Genomic DNA, 18,595 nt, shown 5'->3' with positions numbered 1-18,595 from the left:
TGATCAATCTTGTGTCGGTTCATTGAATTTAGAAAATATGATTCCATATTTTGAGAAAAATTTCAAACTTTGAAATTTCAGATTTTTTTATTTAAATTTCTGGATTATCTGAAATATTGAATTATTTGAATTAAATTTTATTTTTAAATTATATGTATATCATATATCATAGATGTAATTATATCAAAATTTTTATTTATATTATTCTTTTTAATTATTTAAACTTTGACAATTACTAATTTGTCATTGAACATATAATTCTAATTTTTTTTTATAAAATTTTGTATAATAATAAATTTTAAATGTCATGTTTCTTATATTGATATTAAAAATTAGTATAATAAATCTATGAGCAAGCAAAGTCGACAATGAAATGATAATCAAGTAAAAATATAAATGAGGAAATTGTTACAAATTAGTACGAGATTGATAGGGGATAAAATAACTAAATTACGTCATTAATATTGCATTAATTATGTTTAATACTTCAAGGCCCATTAATAAGGCCATATGTATGACATTCAGACCAAGAAGGGTTAACACATTGATCAGGTCCAAGAAGGTTAACATATTGATTAGTTCTGATGGAACAAAGAAGGCCCAATAGCCCTAAATATTTATTATTTCGTAATTAATAAATAGGGAGGATTAACAGCTCATTAAATGAGTCTAATCCAGTAATATAACTCTATGGAAGATAGCCTATAGGGCACCTAAACGAACAAGGACTCTGATTCCTTTATTATAGGACTCCAAAGTCTATCTAAATTCTGAGACTTGTCCCCCAAGTCTCATAACCCTAGTCCAATTCAAGTACTCCCAACATCTATATAAGGGGTCTCACCCTTATCAGAACTACATTTTTTGGTTTGATTCTCTAATTCACATAGATACGTAGGCATTTTGTAAAGGCCAGAGTTAAGCTACGAAACACGAGAGCAGCCATTAAAGGCCTTGAACTCCCGAATCCTAGTAATAAATACTACCTAATTTTTTATCCATAACATTTGGCGTCGTCTGTGGGAATGCATAACAACAACCATGGCGAGAACACGGAATGGAAATAGTGCCCCTGAAGGAACACCAGCTGGAAACGACTCAAACAATTTCATCAATGGTAGAGATAACCCCCGCACATCATCCTACGCCTCCACCCAAGAAGGAACCCTGATAGGGGCAACTGAGCCTCAGCCACAAGGGACGAATCCCCCGACCCCTCAAGTGACGAATCCCCAATTTCAACAGGTACATGCACCTGTGAACTCTAAACCCTTTGGGTATGAGTACTCAACTATTGTGACCACTAACCCCTCTTACGGGATGCCCTTATACCCCGTGGTTGGAAGAAGTGGACATGCTAATCGGAGTGAAGCTCAAGGGCAGACACTCACTCCATACGTGGTTTGGCTCCTATTCCGGAGGACCAAGAATTCTCTAGACCTTAGACCGAAAGAGATTCTGAATCTTCGGATGATGATGTGGCTCCAAGGAGGAGGCGTGCTGGCAAAGAACCAATGCCTGATGCTAATCAACGCCCCAGAACCACATGAGGGAGAATACCCAAGAAGTACAGGAGAGGATCAGGGCTCATGAAGATGAGATCCAAAGGCTGAAGCTACGACGCCCTCCAAACCCCGGTCAGAAGTTTGGGGTTCACAACACACACCCAATATATACACCTGTATATATAATTTTATATGCATTGACCCTTCTTTACACAACCACGGATCGCAACAGGTTAAAGTATGAAACAAGTCATAACCTTAACTTTATTACATCGTACCAAATCCCAACTAGTTCAACTTACAAATAAAAATGATATCATTCTTACAATCTTGCATAACACATCTACAATATAAAGCTCCTGCTAGCTCGATCCAACTTAACCTTGAATCCTAGCTCGCACACTAGACTAGGAATCCTAGCTCGCCCTCAATCTCATATCAGTCTAATCGTCACATAAACATCATAAGCTTTCATCTACCCTTCATTTCCACCCAAATCCGGCATACGGATTGAAAGTTATGATAAAAACCGTCAAACAATGCACATACAAACATATTATATATAAATCGAATCACATATAACACGTAGCACGTAAGATATTTAATTAAAATAATTATTCAAACAAGATTCGGGGTAAAAATAATTTTCCAGGTATTTAATATGAATTTTTGAACATTTTTTGGAATTAAAACGGGTCTCTAAATCATTTCCTAATTAAATAACAGAGTTCGAATATCCGAATCTGACTTTGAAACAATTTAATAATAATTATCGAGTCTTGAAATAATTTAAAATAATATTTTAAAACTCGACACTATTTTCAGAATTTTTAAATCCAATAAAATTAATTAATAACTAATTAAATTAATTAATCAATTAATATTTAAATTAATTGGCCAACTAAATAATTAATTATTAACTAAAATTAATTAACTAAATAATTTAGATTTATTTTTGAATTGAAAATAATTTTCAGAATAATAAATAATGAATTTTGGGAATTAAAATGAATTTTTAGAAGTTAAAATAGATTTTTTTAAAAAAAGAAAATCCTAGAAACGGCTTTTAGTTTCATAATTATGGGAAAATATGATTGAAACAGAGTTAAGAACACGTATAACCTATCCAAGTTATCAAGAACAATAAAAACACTAAATTAAACCACCTATGAGCCCCCTAAATCTGGACTTGGTCAAGTTATTATAATAGTAATTCTGGGCAATCTGCTTGAAATAATTTAAGTGCTCTTCCGGATCTCCCAGTCCGTCAAATGAATCTAAGTTATAATGCTTGAGGCCTCTTTGCCGAGGAATGGCCTCTACGGAATAGCTGAAGGGTGTTAGGGTTTCCCCAACCTCCATTTCAGAGTCCTTCTCCATCTTTCTTTGAAGTTCATAAATCATATCTTTGAGGTTCTTTTGCTCCTCCTCATCATCATCAGAAATGACCTCGGGGGTGGGGTCCCTCCGGGTCCGCTTGGTCCTGGACTTGGCTAGTAGCTTCTCTTCTTCTAGCTGCATTCTTTTCTAAATTTTGAGCTCAAGCTTTTTCTCCTCCTCTCGTCTGATATATTTTCTCACTTCCTCCAATCTCTGCTGCCTGGTTGCTTCTGTCTCTTTTTTGTTATTTTGGGCTTTTTGATTCTTCTTTTCTTTGGCCCCAATTTGGTCAAAGACGGAGGGCCTGGATGGTTGAGAGTCCCCGGACTCTTCCAGATCATCATCCTGTTCAGCTTCTTCCTGAGTCCGGGCCTGCTGTTCCCTGTAGAGCCGGATTGCTTCAGCCAATTCTTCACTAGTTAGGTTGGTTATGTGTTCCTCCGTCACTGGAATATTGGTGTACTTGTACTGGTTCAGCTCGATCAAATTTGTAGCATCCCGGGGTGGTACTACCCTTTCCATGATCGGGGTATGCGTTAATGGTTGCTCTTGGAGGGTGTCTTAGTTAGCCCCCGGGTCCTGTGCCTTTGAATGGTCTTGGTCCTGAACCTGGGTACTGGAAGAAGGTCTCCCAACGGTATTCTTTCCTGCTCTACCATTGTCTAAAGTGTACAAACAACAATTGACCAAGATTTTAAGCTAACAATGTAGATCTAAGATTGGTTTTTAATGATAGCGAAAATCACCCAGCACAATAACAAACAAGTTTGCTGGGTTTGGTTAACAATATTGCAGAATGACTATAATAAAGATAGTATATAAAATGAAGCAGATCTGGGTTCTAAAATAATCAAAACTATCTATAGCACACACAAACGTGGCTTAAATAAACGAAACAAGGCTCACACAAATGTGGCCTAAAATGACGAGGACGCACAAACATGGCTTAAATAAAAAGCATTTATAGTTATGAAAGAGCTAGGTTGCTTGGGTTCTTATAAATTAAAAGAATGGACTCTTTTAAGAGTTTGTTGATGAAGGTGAGTCCAGGGGTACCGAAACCCAAGGACGGAGTACCCTTCCTTCTAGCCCCATGATAATTTCGGTGTATGGGGCTGCTCCTACCGACGCCGCGCCTGGACCACATTTAATATTGCGTTGTGGCTGTTGTGGGGTTTATGCAAAACAACACTGGAGGGAGGTTTGAGCCCTGCGCCTCCTCCGATGTGAAAGTAAGAATTCAATTTGGGAAGATGAAGATAGACAGGAAAGCAAGTTGGATGTGTGTGTATATGAGTGTGTAAGAGAACGTAACTCATGAATTCATTCCCATTGGGATATATTTAGCCCATAGATAGGGTGTAGGGGTTGGTACCTTTAGATCAGGACTGTTCGTTGCTGGAGGCAGAAAACACCTAACTCGGATGGATTTCATACACGTGTCCAGGTAAGGACCACCTTTAGGATGCTCCAAATGTGTGTTGTCGCGTGTCAAGTTTGTCTCATTTATTGGTGGTTGATAGTTTTCATTGTCACATGTGCCTCCCTGGTGGGATGTGGGGTAGGCTTGTTCTAAGCTGGGATGGGCCTGGAACCTCCCTGAGCCCGGTTCACCTGACACTAGGGTTGGACTTTATCTGAGAGGTGATCATGCTTTTATGTTGAGTTTGGGGCCAGCTATCCAATTGAGCCCGGCTCATTTCATTAGTTTGTTCCGAGTTAGGGAGTCCTGACTCTCCAACTGTAGCCTACTAATATTAGAGTTGGGTTGAATTTTAGCCAGGGTATTTGTACCCTATCATTATTCATGACCACATCTGTTAAAAATTTAGTTTTGTGGTTGCATCTAAATATGAAACCCTTTGGTGTTGAGCTTCTCGACATTTGGTTACAAATTATTAAAATGGGACCAACTTTAGCATTGCACTGGACGTGCTAAACCTTTCTTATCTAACTAGCTAACACCGCATATGATAGATAACTTTTGTACAATCTGTGGAAGAGTTACTTTTTCAAGGTTTTACTCAATCTCGTAATGACTATAGTTTGTTTATTAAGAAACAACTTGGTCTTATTTGTATTGTTGCCGTCTATGTTGATGATGTGATATTAACTGAGGATGATGTTCATACCATTTCTCATCTTAAATCTTATTTAGATGCCCTGTTTTGAATTAAAGATCTTGGTCAGCTGCATTATTTCTTGGGGATTGAGGTAACTCATTCACCTAATGGTATTGTTTTGTGTCAAAGAAAGTTTGCTACTAAATTATTAGCTGAAGCTGCATTTGATGTTACTCATCCTGTTTGTACCCCATTACTAGTCCATCTCAAATTATCCAGTGTTGAAGGGATTTTATTTTCAAATCCTGAGTTGTACAGATCTCTTGTTGGTAAGCTCAACTATCTAACTAATACTCGGCCAGATCTTTCATATACCGTTCAAATATTGAGTCAATACATGCATACTCCTCGTGACACTCATTTGGTTGCTCTTCATCACACTTTACGTTATTTAGCTGGTACTGTCCATCAAGGAATCATGCTGAAAGCCTCAGACTAGCTCAAGTTGCAGGCTTTTTCCGATGCTAATTGGGGTTCTTGTCTGGATTCTCGTCATTCTATCATAAGTTATGTTATGTTGTTAGGAGATTCACATATTTCGTGGAAATCTAAGAAACAACACATAATTTCTAAATCTTCTGCAGAAGCCGAATATCGTGCAATGGCTTCTGTAGCTGCTGAAGTCACATGGCTTGTCCGTTTGCTGGATGAACTTGGTTTATCTAAACGGAAACTTGTGCTGCTTCACTGAGATAATCATCGGATCTACACATTGTGATAATCAAGCACTCACTCTTGTAATCAAGCTTTTTGCATTGCTCAATATGGATTAGCCCTAAAATTAAACCTTTCGTTATAGTTTTTTTTAGCTTTCTTGGTTATTTAGAGTAAGTCCTATGCTAAATTCAAAATGACTATAGCCACCGCTATAATTTGGCACCAAAAGAAAATATATAACTTCAACTCTAATGCTAGTTGCAATTTGCAACTAAATGATTTCATAAATAATCCGCCCCCTCCCCCTCTCTCCCCCCTCACTCCCTCTCCCGCTCGCCCTCGCCCCCCCCCTCTCTCTCTGGAATTTGATTAAAGCATGCCAATATGAATTCAATATATGGTTATTTGATGATGTGGTTAGATGCATATATACATCTTTGGTTTTTAAATTTTGAACCAAGTACACATCTGATTATATTTGCATCTAAATATGAAACCCTTTGGTGTTGAGCTTCTCGACATTTGGTTACAAATTATTAAAATGGGATCAACTTTAGCATTGCACTGGACTTGCTAAACCTTTCTTATCTAACTAGCTAACACCGCATATGATAGATAACTTTTGTACAATCTGTGACCTGACAAGTACTATGTAAAATATTGGCACATTAAGTAAATAGGTAGGATGCCTAAATTTTTTGAAATCAAATAACTTAAAATACTGTAATCATCTCAAAACGAAATTAGCAAACAGTCAGAAAGTCCTGGCTCACATGGATTAAAATAATGTAAATTATTCTTAATGTAAACCAAAATTAGTACTCCCACTCACCTCAGCTTGTGTTTCGATTTCTAGTCAGAGGGTCGCTAATTTAAGTGATCAATGTATAGTTCTTGGAATTCTGAATTTATACATAGGTCGCATCTCTAATTCTCTATGTTACCCATGCCCCGAGCCCGATGTGTAACGCGGAAATAAATAACAAGTTGGTATGTAGTTGCTAATGGATATCCAGTACTAATAAAAAAACTCAACTAAAAGACCTAAAGTAACAGTGTTATATGCAGCTCAAGCATCCCGTATAAAGCTTTTTGAACACAGTGATAAATCAACCAAATTCAATAATAGGAATGATACAGAAGTCAACAGATTGAAGTCAACAGATGAAGTCAAGGGGTTATTAGTGTAATTATACATATAGTGCCAAGTATAAAATAGTCTTTTATAGAGAGTTCGTTACATTTCTGTTAGTTGGATTCTATATGGTTATCATCATTGTAATGTAATAAACTAAGGTTGATAGATGCATTCTTGAGAGATAATGTTTGTGATTTGTTAATTAGCTTGAATGTAAACAATGGCTATGTATTTCTTCATGGTATCAGAGCTGTTGTTGTTCAATTAGAGCTGATTTAGTTCGTACATACATTAGATCTTGAAGAAGTTAAAGTTTTCGTCAACAATCTATTGATTTTGAGCTTGAAAAGCGTAACAATGGCGTCAAGTAGTAGATTTTCATTTGTGGATATGCAAAATCCGTTATTTGTGCATCCGAGTAATGGACCTACATCTATCAATGTGATTAAATTGCAAGGAGCAAGTGATTACAGAACCTGGAAAAGATCCATGGAAATTCAATTGTCATCAAAGCGAAATCTAGGGTTCGTTACTGGAAGCGAGATGCGAAGTTCTACAGGTGGAACTGATGGCATTCAATGAGATACGTGTAATAACATGGTAATTGCTTGGATTCATAATAATGTCTCAGATTCTATTAAGAACTCGATATTGTTTGTTAATAATGCTAGTGATGCGTGGAAAATACTGGAAAAACGATTTCAAGTTGTGAATGGATCTAGGAAGTATAAACTGTGTAGAGATTTGTTTAATCTGAAACAAAATGGAGTATCACTTCTTGAATATTATACTGCTATGAGTATCATCTGGTCAGAATTGGAAGATATGAATGCCTTGCCTGTAATTACCACTCTAACAGATGAAATTAGAGTACTAATGAAGACTTTAGATGTACGGAAATAAGAAGCAAAGTTGTTTCAGTTTTTGAATGGTTTAGATGATGAGTATGGGGCTCCTAGGAGTCAATTGTTAATGATGGATCCATTTCCAAGTGTGGAAATGGCTTGTTCTGTGATTCAACAAGAAGAGACACAGAGAGAAACATTAAAAATGACTGTGGGTCAGAGTAGTGAAATAGCTGTAATGTATAGCAAATGAGGTAATCATGGAAACAGTAATGGATCCGGTAGTTCAGAAAGGTGTATAGAGTGTGGAGGTAGAGGACATAGTAAAGACAATTGTTGGACCATTATTGGTTATCCAAAATGGCACAACACATACAGGAAGAATTTTACATCAAAGATTGGAAATGTTGCTGGTAGATGGCAATCAGGGAGAAGTAACAACCGAAGGGTGGAAAACTCTTCATTTGTTTAAGATGATGAGAATGTGGCTGATGAGAATGTTATGATAACCAGTAAACAACTGGAACAATTGCCGAGAATGTTGCCAGTAAAAAGGGATGAAGAAGAAGTACATAGTCCTTTCTCTGGAATGGAAAAAATTCATACAGAAGTTTCAGAAAACTGGATAATGGATTCTGGAGCCACAGATCATATGACAGCTACGCTTGATTTATTGTCCAATATGAAAGTGGCACCTTCTCCCTATACTATTAAACTGCCTACAAGAGATACTGTTGTTATATCTCACATTGGGGATATTCATATGGACAATGGTTTGAAGCTGAAAGGAGTGTTGTGTGTTCCAGCATTTAATCATAATCTTTTATCTATACATAAGCTGGCTTAAGATAATAGCTGTCAAGTCATGTTTTATCCAAAGAAGTGTCTAATTGTGCATTCGTCACAAAAAAGGTGAAAGGCATAGGACAACTGAAGAATGGATTGTACTATTTGTCTGAAAATAATAAGGAATGTAATCATTCACAGTCAAATATGTCAAAAGTTAAAGACTATGCAGTATGGCATAACAGGCTTGGTCATGCTCCTCAAGTTAAAATCATGTCTATTCCTTGTATTCAGAAACAGGTATCAACAGTACATTCTCATGTTTGTGTAACTTGTCCAATGGCTAGGTTTACAAAGAAGCCATTTGCATTAAGTGAGTCTCATGCAAAAGTACCATTTCAGTTGATACATGCTGACATTTGGGGACCATATAGAGTCAAAACTAGAGTTAAATATAGTTATTTTTTGACTCTGGTAGATGATTGTTCAAGAATGGTATGGGTATATCTTTAGCAAAACAATTCTGATTTTCTGGTCAGCTTTAAGGCTTTTTATGCTTATCCTGAGAAACATTTTAGTCTGAGTATTCATACTTTGAGAACTGATAATGCTCTGGAGTTTAATGATTCACATTGTTGTCAATTCTATGCTGAGAAAGGTATTGTGCATCAAACTTCAATTCCTTATAAACCACAGCAGAATGCAAGGATAGAGAGGAGGCATAGATATATACTTGAAATGGCCATAGCATTGAAATTTCAATCTAGTTTAGGTATAGAGTATTGGGGTGACTGTGTTTTAACCTCTGTTCATATTATGAATATGTTTCCTTCCTCTGTGTTGAACAACAAATCTCCATATGAAGTGCTTTATCATAAAAAGCCACCATATGAGGATTTAAAGTCATTTGGTTATCTGGCATTTGCTGCAAACCCTGGAGTACATATAGACAATTTTGAAGCCAGAGGAGTGCCTTGTATATTTTTGGGATATCCGTCAACTCAGAAAGGCTTCAGGCTTCTCAACATATTGACCAAGACTGTGTTCATATCCAGAGATGTGAGTTTTAAAGAAGATATTTTTCCATTCAACAAAACTTCTGGCAGTGATACATATTTGCAGCCTTTAACTGTCACAATGCCTTCTACTCAACCAGTGGTGTCATATGATGACTTCCTTAATTTTAACCAAGAGCCCACACATAATCAAGATAATTCACAAAGTCAAGGTGATGCAGATACAGATTCATAGGAGAACCATACTCCTGATGTCACATCTTGGAGATCTTCAAGGGTTAGAAAACAACCAGTATGAATGGATTCTTATGTGTCAAACTTGGATGAATCACCAATGCAAAGTGCGTCAGCAGTGATTGATCAACCTATTGAATCAAATTTTGCTTGTTTTCTCACCTCAGTTACTACACAGGCTGATCCAGTAAATTTCAAGCAAGCAGTTCAACATCGGCATTGGATTGAGGCTATGAATGTTGAGCTAGAAGCTCTTGAAAACAATGGCACTTGGAAAATCACAGAGTTGCCTCCTGGTAAACATGCCATCAATTCCAAATGGTTGTATAAAATAAACTTTAAGGCCAATGGTGCAATTGATAGATTTAAAAGCAGATTGGTTATTCTTCGCTGCAATCAGCAGTATGGAATTGATTATGGGGAGACGTTTGCTCCTGTTGCAAAAATGGAAATTGTGAGGAAATTACTGGCTGTAACAGCTATACAAAATTGGCATACTCTGCAGATGGATGTGACAAATGCTTTTCTCCATGGAGATCTTATGGAAGAAGTTTACATGAACTTTCCTCAAGGTTGTACTGGATGGGGATCAAGAATTATAAATACAAGTGTTGGTACAAAGATTCTTAGTGGTGCAAGGTTAGTTTGTAAACTGATCAAAAGTCTGTATGGGCTTAAACAGGCACCTAGGTGCTGGTTTAGTAAACTTTCTACTACTCTTCTAGATAATGGATTTAAGCAATCTAAATCAGATTATAGTTTGTTCATCAAAGCTAATGAGGATACTATAATAATTACTTTGGTATATGTTGATATCTTCGGATAGTGGGAAATTCAATCTCTATAATTACTTGGCTGAAATCTATGCTCTCTAAACATTTTTATATGAAAGATTTGGGTGAAGTCAAGTATTTTCTTGGTTTGGAGATACATAGATCCATTGATGGTTTCTTTGTATCACAAAAGAAGTATGTTTTGGATCTGTTGAAAGAATTTCATATGTCCGGAGTAAAGCTTAGCACTATTCCAATGGAAACTCATCTTAAGCTCATACTTGATAAAGGGGAGAAGTTATCTGATCCACAACCATATCAGAAACTTTTAGGCAAACTCATATATCTTACTGTAACCAGACCTGATATAGTGTATGTTGTTCATATTCTTACATAGTATATGCAGCAACCAATAACAGATCATATGCAAGCAGCAAAAAGGTTGTTGAGGTATTTAGCTGGTAATCCTGGTCAAGGAATTTTGTTTGAAAGCAAGTCAGCTGCACATTTAACTGTGTACTGTGATTCAGATTGGGCCAGTTGTGCATTTTCCAGAAAGTCAACATCAGGATTTTGTATTTTGCTGGGAGCATCTCCAATTTCTTGGAAAATGAAGAAGCAAAGTGTGGTGGCCAGATCAAGTGCAGAGGTTGAATACATATCTATGGCATTGGCTAGTTGTGAGGTGACTTGGTTATCAGCTTTGTTGCATGACATGGGGTTGACAGAATTACCTCCTACTGTCCTTAACTGTGATAATCAAGCTGCATTGGCAATTGCAGCTAATCCAGTTTTTCATGAACGGATAAAGCATGTGGAAGTTGACTGTCACTATATCAGATATAAGGTGGCTTTTGAAGAAATTATTACTAGGCATGTTCCTTCTTATGCTCAGGTTGCAGAAATGTTCACTAAGAAGTTGTTTGCAAAACAACATGCTTATTTAATGAACAAGCTTGGTGTAGCTTCTGGTTCTAACAAGCTTGATGTGGCTGATTCTTCTTCAACAACACAGTAAGCTTGGGGGGGAGTAATACAGAAGTCAACAGACTGAAGTCAACAGATTAAGTCAAGGGGTTATTAGTGTAATTCTACATATAGTGCCAAGTATAAAATAGTCTTTTATAGAGAGTTAGTTACATTTCTGTTAGTTGGATTCTATATAATCATCATCATTCAGCTGTAATAAACTAAGGTTGATAGATGCATTCTTGAGAGATAATGTTTGTGATTTGTTAATTAGCTTGAATGTAAACAATGGCTATGTATTTCTTCAGAGCCACAAATGCATAACCTTATGCAATTAATGAAACTTCAAAGTTATATAATGAAGAATTTAAGCAGAGCCAACAAAAATATAAGAATAGTCAGTGATAAGAAACTATAGCCATAACCTAGAACCAAAGTATCTTGCAACCGAGGTTCATACCTTCAGGGTTCATATAAGCTTTAACTGTATCTTCCTCTGCCTTAATACATTCACTAAGGTAGCTTTAGTTTTGGTTATAGTCTTCTCAATCCTTCAAAATGTTTCTCCTTCATTTCAGAGAATTAATTAGGTTTCCGGATAACGCTGCCTCTTTTATCTTTTTCTTTTTTTACAATTTTTTAAATTACTATTGAGATATGCCTTCTTCTTCAAATATTCCCCATTTTATCATTTTATCTTATTCCACTTCTCTTGCAATCCAAGCATATAGCTTGTCTCCTTTATCTCTTGCCTTTTTCCAGCCTCAGATTCCATGAAAATCCATTTTAAACCTTTTAGCAAACTTCCTTTGCATAACTAAAACCAGTTCAATCTTTGTTAAATTCTACTATAACAAAAATATTTGACTCTTATAGTTTCACAAAGGATGAAACTTAGTGGGTTGATACCCCTGCATTGTCCATTCATCTTTTGATTTATGACCACTGCCTCCATATATAGACCAGCATCTTTCAACACTATATGTATGTTGGAAATTATGACCATCCATTGATAACAATAGGTTTTTCAGCTTCAGGTTTCATATGTTACCTCCATTATGGATATGGGATAGTGGATTATATTTCGGAAGTCCACCATATATTTTTTTCTGACTCCCTGCGTGCAACAAAGTAATTATCCATATATTTAATAGGGAGAAAAAGGACAACAATCTGTTTCTAACCATTATCAGTTTCATAATGCTCTGTCCTGCATGTAACTATAATGTTTTTATCCGCAGGTTCAATAGGTAAAAAAGGGAGGGAACTCTGTTTTTGAGTACTATCATTATCATAACGCTCATTTATTGATCACGAAGTTTATCTGTTTCATCGAAGCTTCTCTTTAAGTACCTTTCCAATCCCAATTGTCTTGCCCTGCTTAAGGTTGCAGTCTTTGATCATGCAATAAGGACATTCAAAAATCTGATCCGAACTTTAACTCTATCTCGTCCATCTTGCATATACTTATATTATTGACATTCTTGGTCCCATCTTCGTAGGAACTTTCTTTAATCAATTAGCCAACCCCTTCAAATGGGGTTGAACCCTTATATATTTTTTAAAATTTATTTTTTTGAGTTTCTTTGCAGATTGGCGGACTGGACTCTTCGGCTTCCTCCAAGGCCATCAAAAAGGGAATTAACCGCTGTTGCACGCTCTCCGTTCACAACCTCCCTGTAAGTCATCCTCTTTCTCTTCGCGTAGCATCACTTCTTTCTCTTTTTCCTTTCTACCCGTGTGTGTCTGTCGTCTTATCCGTAGTTTAAAAATTTGAGATGGCCGATTTTTCTTCGTCGTCGTCTGCGCGTAGTGCTTCTAATCGAGACCCTGGGAAGAGGCCATTAGAAGAGGGCGATGAAGAGTCTATTTTGAATTTGGGTAACTTGGAAATTCCGGATTTAGGTCAGTGCGGGTCTTTTGGTTTTCTGGCGGGTGATGATTTTTTAAAAGGTATCCTCGATGGGCCTCTTCCCTCTCCTCCCCTAAGCCCTCGCACCCTAGACTTTAGGAATAGGGTAGTCGAGGAGAGCCTTCAATTGGGTAGGGTCGAGTTCGAGGGTAAGTCCAGTTTGAATTATCTTAGCTATTATATCACCAAAGACCCTCCTGTGAGTAAGTTGAAAAGTTACACTGACTTGTCAAATGGTTATCGGTACCGGGTTTTGACAGCTGATAAAAGAGTCTGGATGATGCCAGAGTTCGGGATGCATGGCATAACGATGATTATGTTTCAGTTTGGACTTCGGTTGCCGATGCATCCTTTCTTCCTGATGATGTATGAGGCTATCGGGTGCGGCCTTGGACAGTTAACGCCGAACTCTATTGCTCAGCTTAGCGGGTTCGCTGCATTATGTTGTGATAAGGGTTGACTGCCAACTCTAAAATTATTTTTCCCTATATATGGTGTTTGTTACCACGACGGGCAGGTGTACTTCGACTCTCGATATAAGAGGATGAAGATTGTTAGCGTTAGGCCTTCAAACTCTGGTTATCATGCCAAGTGGTTATATGTTGGGGGTCCTGACTTGGAGTTTGTGAAACCAAGTGGGAAGGTTAGTCAGGATACGATAGATGACCTAAATAACTTGGAGAAGCACGACACCGCGTATCTCGATGAATTTCATGGGTCAAGATCGTTATATACTCACTTAGATTTGAAAGATTCTGCCTTTTTGGAAATACACGACTGTAAGGGGGATGTCTGTTTGTTGTTGCCTTTATCTTATTTGTTTTGTTTCTGTTATCCTTCCCCTCCCCCCTTTTTGTCGTTTTTTGTTTTTTTACTGTATATATACAGCGTATCTGATCCTCTTTTTCTTATTCTGTGTTTCAGTAGCAGGAGCTTCTTTGAAGAAAGTTTTAGACAGCGGGGTTCGAAAAGAGATGGAGAAAGATATGTTGCTTTTGTTGTAACGTGCTACACGGAAGTCTACTGATGCAGCTAGACCTAGTCCGTCTGGTGCCAATTATTCTGTTTCTATAGAGTTGCTCGATGACCATGGAAATAAGGTGGTCGAGGATCATGACAAGGTTATGTCAGATGTTGTTCCTGTTGAGGCTAACCCTCGTAAGCGTCTTTGATGGGAGGAAGATGAGGGTCCCGTTGGTGATCGAGAGGCTGTTGTTGAGGGTATAAACAAAATATTGACAGTCGTTGGTAATAGGGTTTTGATGGGGAACACAGTCGACCCCCGATCTAAAAAGAAGCAGTTAAGGTCGAGATTCAGCCCACCGAACGATGGACAGGAGGATCCATTATGCCCTTGAGGGCACTTAAGATTTTTAATCTACCTCAGGATGCGGTGGCAGATGAGGGTCGATGCCGCGAGGATCTCGCTAATCGATGCAAGAGTCAAGTTGGACGGGTATGCGTATTTTGCTTACTTCTTCCCCCTTTTTTTATTGACGTTGTTTTTGTTAACTGCATGTTATGCACCACTTGACATTTTTTTGCAGTTTCTTTCCAATTTAATGCACATTATGGAGGACTATAGAGCTGACGTCGATGGAGAAGTCCGTGCGAAGTTGGAGGCTGAGATTACGGCTCTTAAGGGGGAAAAGAAGAAGGCCGTAGTTAGTTTCTCAGAGCTTGAGAAGAGAGCGAGTGATCTGGCTAATGCCAACACTGCGCTATCGAAGAAAGTTGGGGAGATGGGATTTGTTTAGCAGACACTTAGCAACAGGGTTCAGGAGCTCGTGGGTCGACTTCGGGAAGTTAAAAAGGAGCGTGATGAGGAGAAGACTAAGCGTCAGGGTCTGGACCGACAGGTCGATGGGATGAACAGCTCTTATAAGCTGATAGTAGAGGAGAATGAGAACTTGAAGCTTGAGGTACAGAAGGGCGTGGAAGAGATTGCCGATGCTTTGGGTGACGGTTATGGCAGATGCGTATGTAGGATGGAGGAGGCTGGTTTTAGTGTCGAGGCGCACGCCTTTGAAGACTACCTGCGAAACCTTGCTGCCTCGAAGGTTGGTGATTCATGAAGGCGGGGAATGCCCCATTGGCTTTTGTAACAGACTAAATATTTTTATTTTGTTCTTGGTTTCTGTGAACTTAAGTATTCCGTTGATTTCTCTGGATGATGGGTTTGAATTATGCTTTAAGATTGCTTAAAATTTAATTAATGCAGTCTCTAAGACTGCTATGAATTAAGACTATTTTCGATTGGATCTTCTACTACAGTCTTGGCTTTTGGTACGAAACAAAAGTCTTTGATTTGATTTATCCAACTTGTTAAGTGTTTAAACATGTTGTACATCAAACTAGAATATCATGAGATGTTGTATATCCTTTTTGTGTTTGCGAAGAATTTCTTCCCCCACCTTCCCCCTTTTTTTGTATTATGTAAATGAAATGGTTTTTCCTTACTTATTTTGACTTAAATCGGTTTGGAGTAACTTCTTCTTTTACCATTTCTGTAGGAGATAAAGTAACTGGATGTGGGTACTCTTTGCTTTTCGATATAAGTTAATTGCATTCATTATCATAATTTAATCACCCCTCGATGGGGGTCTCATAATGACCCTCATTACATCGAGGGTTTGTCTTTGGTATGGCATAAACTGCCTCAGGATATCGAACTACAGACAAAAGTAAACTACTGATAGAACTTTTTGAGATGAATCCCATTCCAGGCATTTTTGATAGGCCGGCCGTCGGGATGAGAAAGTTCATAGGTCCCCACACTTACCACCTTCGAGACCCGATAGGGACCCTCCCATGTTGGTTTAAATTTTCCTGAAATGGTGGGCTTTGACACCGCGGAGTCCCTGAGGACAAGGTCATCGACTTTAAGGCACTTGGGCTTGACCTTTTTGTTGAAGTACCTTGCGGTTTTTTCTTGCTGTACGATTATCTGAATTCAGGCTTCTTCCCTTGTTTCTTCAAGTAGGTCGTTGTGAAGGCGCAAACCCTCGAGCGAGAGAATGGGATCGAATACCTCGACCCGTCGGGAGACTAAACTTATCTCAACGGGTAGGACAGCGTCAACGCCGTATGCGAGGCGGAAGGGAGTTTCGCCTATTGTGCTTCGAGGAGTTGTTCTATATGATCATAACACATTTGGGAGTTCATCGACCCAACAACGGGGTATCTCTTCAATTTTTTTCTTCAGACCTTGCAGAATGGTTCTGTTTTTTTACCTCTGCGAGCCCATTAGTTTGAGGATATGCTACATATGCCTTGACATGTTGAATTTTTAGGTCATGTAGAGCCTTCTCGAACTGTGCACCCACAAATTATGTGCCATTATCAGAAACTAGGATTCTGGGAACCCTGAAGCGAAAGACGATATGTTTCATAAAAAATTCTATCATTTCCTTTTCTCGAATCTTGGAGAGGGGCTTTGCCTCGACCCATTTAGTTGCATAGTAAACAGCGACCACGATATATTGGCATTGATTTCTGGACTTTGAGAAGGGACCCACAATATCTATTCCCCACTAGAAAACGGGACACGGACAAAGTATCGAGTTTAGCTCGGTCGTGGGCCAACGACTTACACTCCCGTGAAATTGACATGCTTGGAAATTTTTGACATAATCCTCACAATCATTTCGAACTGTGGGCCAGTATAGTCCTTGTTTGATCACTTTAAGGGCTAAGTTCTTCCCCCCAAGATGCTCGCCACATATGCCGCTGTGCACCTCGATAATTGCTTGGAGGGCGTCCTCTGGAGACAAGCAACGGAGTAGTGGATCAGAGAGGGCGCATCGATATAATGACGAGCCCACAACGCAATAGTTTATGGCTTCGAATATGAGTGCGCGAGCCTCAGTTTTATGCTCAGGAAGCTTATTGTCGATGATATAGTCGAGGAGAGGTTGGCGCTAGTCGAGGTTAATCTGGATCTGATTGACAGATGTTTCGTCGATAGAGGGAGCCTCTAAGATATCGACATATATCAGACCGGGGTTAATGGGTAGACTGGATGACGCCAGCTTGGCCAGGGAGTCAGCCCATTGGTTTTCCTCTCTGTCGACATTCGACACTCTTCATGAAGAGAATTTCTTAAGTAGCTATTGTGTTCGTGTCCGGTATTGGGCCATCCTTTCATTATGTGTCTTGAGGTCTACACTTATTTGCTTAGAGACCAACTGAGAATCTCCGAATATGTCGATGACTTCCGTCTCAATTCCGACCGTGAGCTTTAGTCCTGCGATGAGTGCCTCGAATTCGGCTACGTTGTTTGTGGCGGAGAACCCGAATTTGAGTGCTTGTTGGATTTTGAATCTCTCTGAACTGATTAATATTATCCCTGCTCCTCCGGAGTTGGATGTCAAGGATCCATCTATGAATAACAGCCACGGGCGCGACTGATCGTCATCCGGCTTTTGTGCCCTGGACTTAAACTGGACTCGGCGACAAAATTTGAGAGAACCTGGGCCTTGATCGTTGTTCGAGGTTTGTACTCGATGTAAAATTGGCTTAACTCGATTGTCCAAGCTGCAAGTCTGCCCGTTATGTCGGGCTTGTGTAAGATTCTTTTCAGAGGTTGATTAGTGAGAACATGGATTTCCCTCGCTTGAAAGTAGTGTCGCAGCTTTCGACTCGCAACCACAAGAGCATATACAAGCTTTTCGACTTGTGGATACCTTGTTTCTGTGTCCTGAAGTGAATGACTAATATATTATACAAGGACATCTTTTTCTTCATCGACACGGACCAATACGGCCGCAACCGTTTCATCGGAGGCAGAGATATATACTCGTAACGGCTCGCCAGCTAAGGGCCGGGTGAGTACTGGAGGATTCGTCAAGAATGTTTTTGACTCCGCGAAATTCTTTTCACGATCATCGTTCCACTCGAAATACAGGGATTTGGAAGCTTTCTTCATTGCAGAGAAAAAGGGGAGGCATCTTTTTAAGGATTGAGGAATGAACCTTCGGAGCGCAGCTATACATCCGGTAAATTTTTGTAGATCCTCGACAGATCTTGGGTTTTCCATTTCCAAAATTGCTTTTGTCTGAGCTGGGTCTACCTCAATGCCTTTCTGGGTGACCAGGAATCCTAGGAATTTACCCGCCATAAGACCGAACGAACACTTGGCATATATCAACATTTTCCTTCCTATTTGTGAAGAGAATATTTTATCCATCATCTGTCGTGGCACCCCCATTGATTAAGCCAAAAGGCATTACCCTGTACCCAAAGACTCCCCGGTGTG

At 38.8% G+C, this 18,595-nt stretch overlaps 1 protein-coding gene across 1 annotated transcript; it reads left to right on the top strand.

The window, feature by feature from the left end:
- The first annotated feature begins 7,400 nt into the window (after nucleotides 1-7,400).
- On the top strand, nucleotides 7,401-7,901 carry LOC141702721 (uncharacterized). Its single transcript, XM_074506349.1, has 2 exons — nucleotides 7,401-7,643; nucleotides 7,725-7,901. Exons 1-2 carry the CDS (start codon nucleotides 7,401-7,403, stop codon nucleotides 7,899-7,901), a joined length of 420 nt encoding a protein of 139 aa, XP_074362450.1.
- The last annotated feature ends 10,694 nt before the right edge of the window (nucleotides 7,902-18,595 follow it).

Source organism: Apium graveolens, unplaced genomic scaffold (genome assembly GCF_009905375.1).
Source record: "Apium graveolens cultivar Ventura unplaced genomic scaffold, ASM990537v1 ctg558, whole genome shotgun sequence".
Lineage (NCBI taxonomy): Eukaryota > Viridiplantae > Streptophyta > Magnoliopsida > Apiales > Apiaceae > Apium > Apium graveolens.
The sequence above is the reverse complement of the archived record's forward strand: the minus strand, read 5'-3'. Positions and strand labels throughout refer to the sequence as shown.